The 3,181-nt window shown below is 51.2% G+C and overlaps 1 protein-coding gene across 1 annotated transcript; it reads right to left on the reverse strand.

Annotated features, from left to right (window-relative positions):
• Positions 1–246: 246 nt before the first annotated feature.
• GP5 (glycoprotein V platelet) lies at positions 247–2,638 on the reverse strand. Its single transcript, XM_004373701.2, has one exon. The coding sequence runs from the start codon at positions 1,918–1,920 to the stop codon at positions 247–249; it is 1,674 nt and encodes a 557-aa protein (XP_004373758.2). The 5' UTR covers positions 1,921–2,638.
• Positions 2,639–3,181: the final 543 nt, after the last annotated feature.

Genomic DNA, 3,181 nt, shown 5'->3' on the forward strand with positions numbered 1-3,181 from the left:
ATTCTCAACAATAATTTAAAAGGGGGGGGGGGGGGGGGGAAGAAAGCAAGACAGGGAGAGAGAGAAGAAGGGGGTCTGAGAAGAGGCAGGAGGAGGAGGGAAAGGAGGCGGTGGGAGAAGAGGAAAGGGAGAGGAGAAGGAGCAGGGAGAGACGGAGGAGGAGGGCCAGGGAGACAGCAGAAGTAGCAGTCCGTCTGGATTCTTCTAGAGCCACCTTTAAAATAATTGTAAGGTTTCCCCATTGACTCAAACAAAAGCCCTCTCTATGATTAATTTTTGAAAGAGTCGGCCGATTTTAATCATAGCAAACACAATGACCCCAGTTATTATGGCCTGGGTGGCTAACAGCAGAAAATAAAGACCCCAGAACAGGCTATGATCTTCCCTTTTGCCGGTAGCCACCAGTTGGGTCCACGCCCAGGGTTCTGAGCTGATAGGCACCAAAGCAGAGTGGGCGGGGGACAGAGAGCCCAAGGGCAGGGCCGGGTGGGTGGGGACTTCCGAGGTGTTGTCCGCGAGAGGATGGGGAGGCGGCCCCCGGGTGCCTGAGCACTCCGGGTCACCCTCTAGCAGGGCCCAGAGCGGCAGGCCAGCGCGCTGCCCGGGCTCGCGACACCGCGGGGGCTCGGCTCGGCCCACGCGGCCTGGGTGCTGGCGCACCCACCCCAGGAATGGCCACAGGTCACAATCGCAGCGCCAGGGATTGTGCCCTAGCAGGACCTCCGTCAGCAGGGGCAGAGCCCCAAACACGTCGCCAGGCAGGGTCTCCAGCTGGTTGTGGTCGAGCTGGACCTTCTCCAGGCGGCTGAGGTTGCGGAAGAGCGCGCGGGGCAGCGCCTGCAGCCGGTTGTTGTGCAGGGCGAGCAGCCGGAGCTCGCCGAGGCCCCGGAAGGCTCCCTCGGGGAGGGCGCTCAGGCGTGGGCTCAGAGTCACTCCTAAAGCCTGCAGGCGGCTCAGGTTGCGGAAGACGGCGTCGGGCAGAGTGCGGAGCCGGGTTCTGTTCAGCCACATCTCCTGCAGGCAGGCCATCTCCCCGAAGAGCACCTCGGGGAGCTCCTCCAGCGGGTTCTCAAACAGAGTCAAGAAAGTCAAATTGTGCGTGTGAAGAAAGAGGGCGGAGGGCAGACTCCCGAGGTGGTTTCTGGAAAGAGTCAAAGAGCTCAGGTTTCGGAGACAGTCGAAGGCACCCGGTGCGATGGACTGGATGTGATTCCTGTGGAGCTGCAGCTCGATCAGGGCGCCCAAGCTATCCAAGAGCCCCGAATCCAGAGAGATGAGCTGGTTCGAGTGGAGCAGGAGTTTCTCAAGCTTAGCCTGTGTCCCAAGCAGCCCCTTAGGCAGGTGGGTCAAATTGTTTCCCGATAAATCCAACACTTTCAGGTTCTCCAGATTTGTGAAGAGACTAGCAGGAAGAAAAGCTAGTTGATTCAGGTTCAGAAAGAGCTCCTGCAGGTTCACCAGCTTCTGAAACATGTTGTCGTCAATGCTCCTTAGTGCATTGTGGTCCAGAAACAACTGTTCCAGAAGCACCATATTATCCAACAGCGCACCTGGAAGATGAGTGATTTTGTTGCGCGACAACCTCAGAGTTTTTAGTTTTATCAGGTCATTGAAGGTGTCGGGGGCAATGGCGGAAATATGGTTGTCTGAGAGAATCAGGCGTTGCAGGACTGTCATGCCGCTGAAACTCTGACTCGGCAAAGCGCCGCGGTCCATGCCGGAGAGCAGGATGTGCGTGAGGTTGGTGGGCAGGCCGAGCGCGGGGATGCGCGCCACGCTGCCCCCGGAGCATTGCGCGGCGTCCCGGAAGACACATCTGCAGCCTTGTGGGCAGGGGAAGGGCCAGGCCTGCTGGAGCCCGAGCATAACGCACAGCAGACTCGTCCTCAGCATGTCTGAAAAGGCAACCGACAAGAGCATTTAAGCACATATTGGCTCTTGTAACTCTGAAAATTTTCCAGAGGCACAACTCTTTCACCAGGATTATCACTGACTTTGACTGTTGTCCAAATACAACTAATAAGTCTCCCTCTCTTCTGCGTGCAGATTTCCCCGCGGTGGTGAAAAGACAATCATTCTACACTATGAGGTCTCATTCTTTTGTTTTACTGATTTTAAATCATTGAAATTAAAGTGTTTTCACTCTACGGAAAAGCCAATACTTTTAACCAAAAAAACCCCACTGCCGTGGAGTCAATTCCGACTTAAAGCGACCTCATAGGGTTTCCAAGCAGACTGCCACATCTTTCTCACTGGTGGTTTCGAACTGCCCACCTTTCTGTTAGCAGTCCATCGCTTTAACCAATACTTTTAAACACAGGTCAAGACTACATGAAGAGAGCTATTTAAAATAACCATTCTCACATTCAAGCTCGCAGACAACACAAAACAGAGACAACTGTGAACACAGCTCAGAGCCAGGCATGGAGGGAACAGCAGAGTCTGTTAAAACAGCAACCACCACAACCTCTTTCTACTACAATAATACTATCTCTGCAGCACCAACTTGCTCAGCAAAAACAGCGAACCCTCCAAAACAGTGAACACCCTCAGTTAACAGCCAAGCTGAGAAAAAAACAGAAACAAAATGGTTGCCAATTCCGACTCATAGTGACCCTACAGGACAGAGTAGAACTGCCCTCATAGGGTTTCCAAGGAGCGAGTGGTGGACTCGAACTGCTGACCTTTTGTTTAGCAGCTGAGCTCTTAACCACTGTGCCACCAGGGCTCCAAGCTGAGAAAAGCAGGTAATAATATTTATCATTTTATGCCATACATTGTTCTCAGCACTTTTATATTATTAATTCACTTAAGGTTTACAAGAACCCTGTGAGGTTAAGTACTATTATTATCCCCAATTCACAGATGAGGAAACAGTTACAGAAAGGTTAAGTAATTTACCCAGGGTCACCCAGCTAGAATTGGAGGCTGGTATTTCTGACTGAGCCATAAAAGAAGCAGCTACCATTTCTGAGATGTTTAATGAAAATTAATACTCATGGCATTGAATTATCTGTGAAATACACAGAGTAATTCTAATCTATCCAATGTTTCCCAAGTGTAATTTTGCACAATTATTCCCTGTACTAACTTTTGTTCTTATGCACACAGAATTTACCTAGTCTTCCAATTTCCTATTCTAATAAAAAAAAAAAAATATTTGGCCTTACCTGAAACAGTG

The sequence above is a fragment of the Trichechus manatus genome, unplaced genomic scaffold (assembly GCF_000243295.1).
Source record: "Trichechus manatus latirostris isolate Lorelei unplaced genomic scaffold, TriManLat1.0 scaffold00026, whole genome shotgun sequence".
NCBI classification, from domain to species: Eukaryota; Metazoa; Chordata; class Mammalia; order Sirenia; family Trichechidae; genus Trichechus; species Trichechus manatus.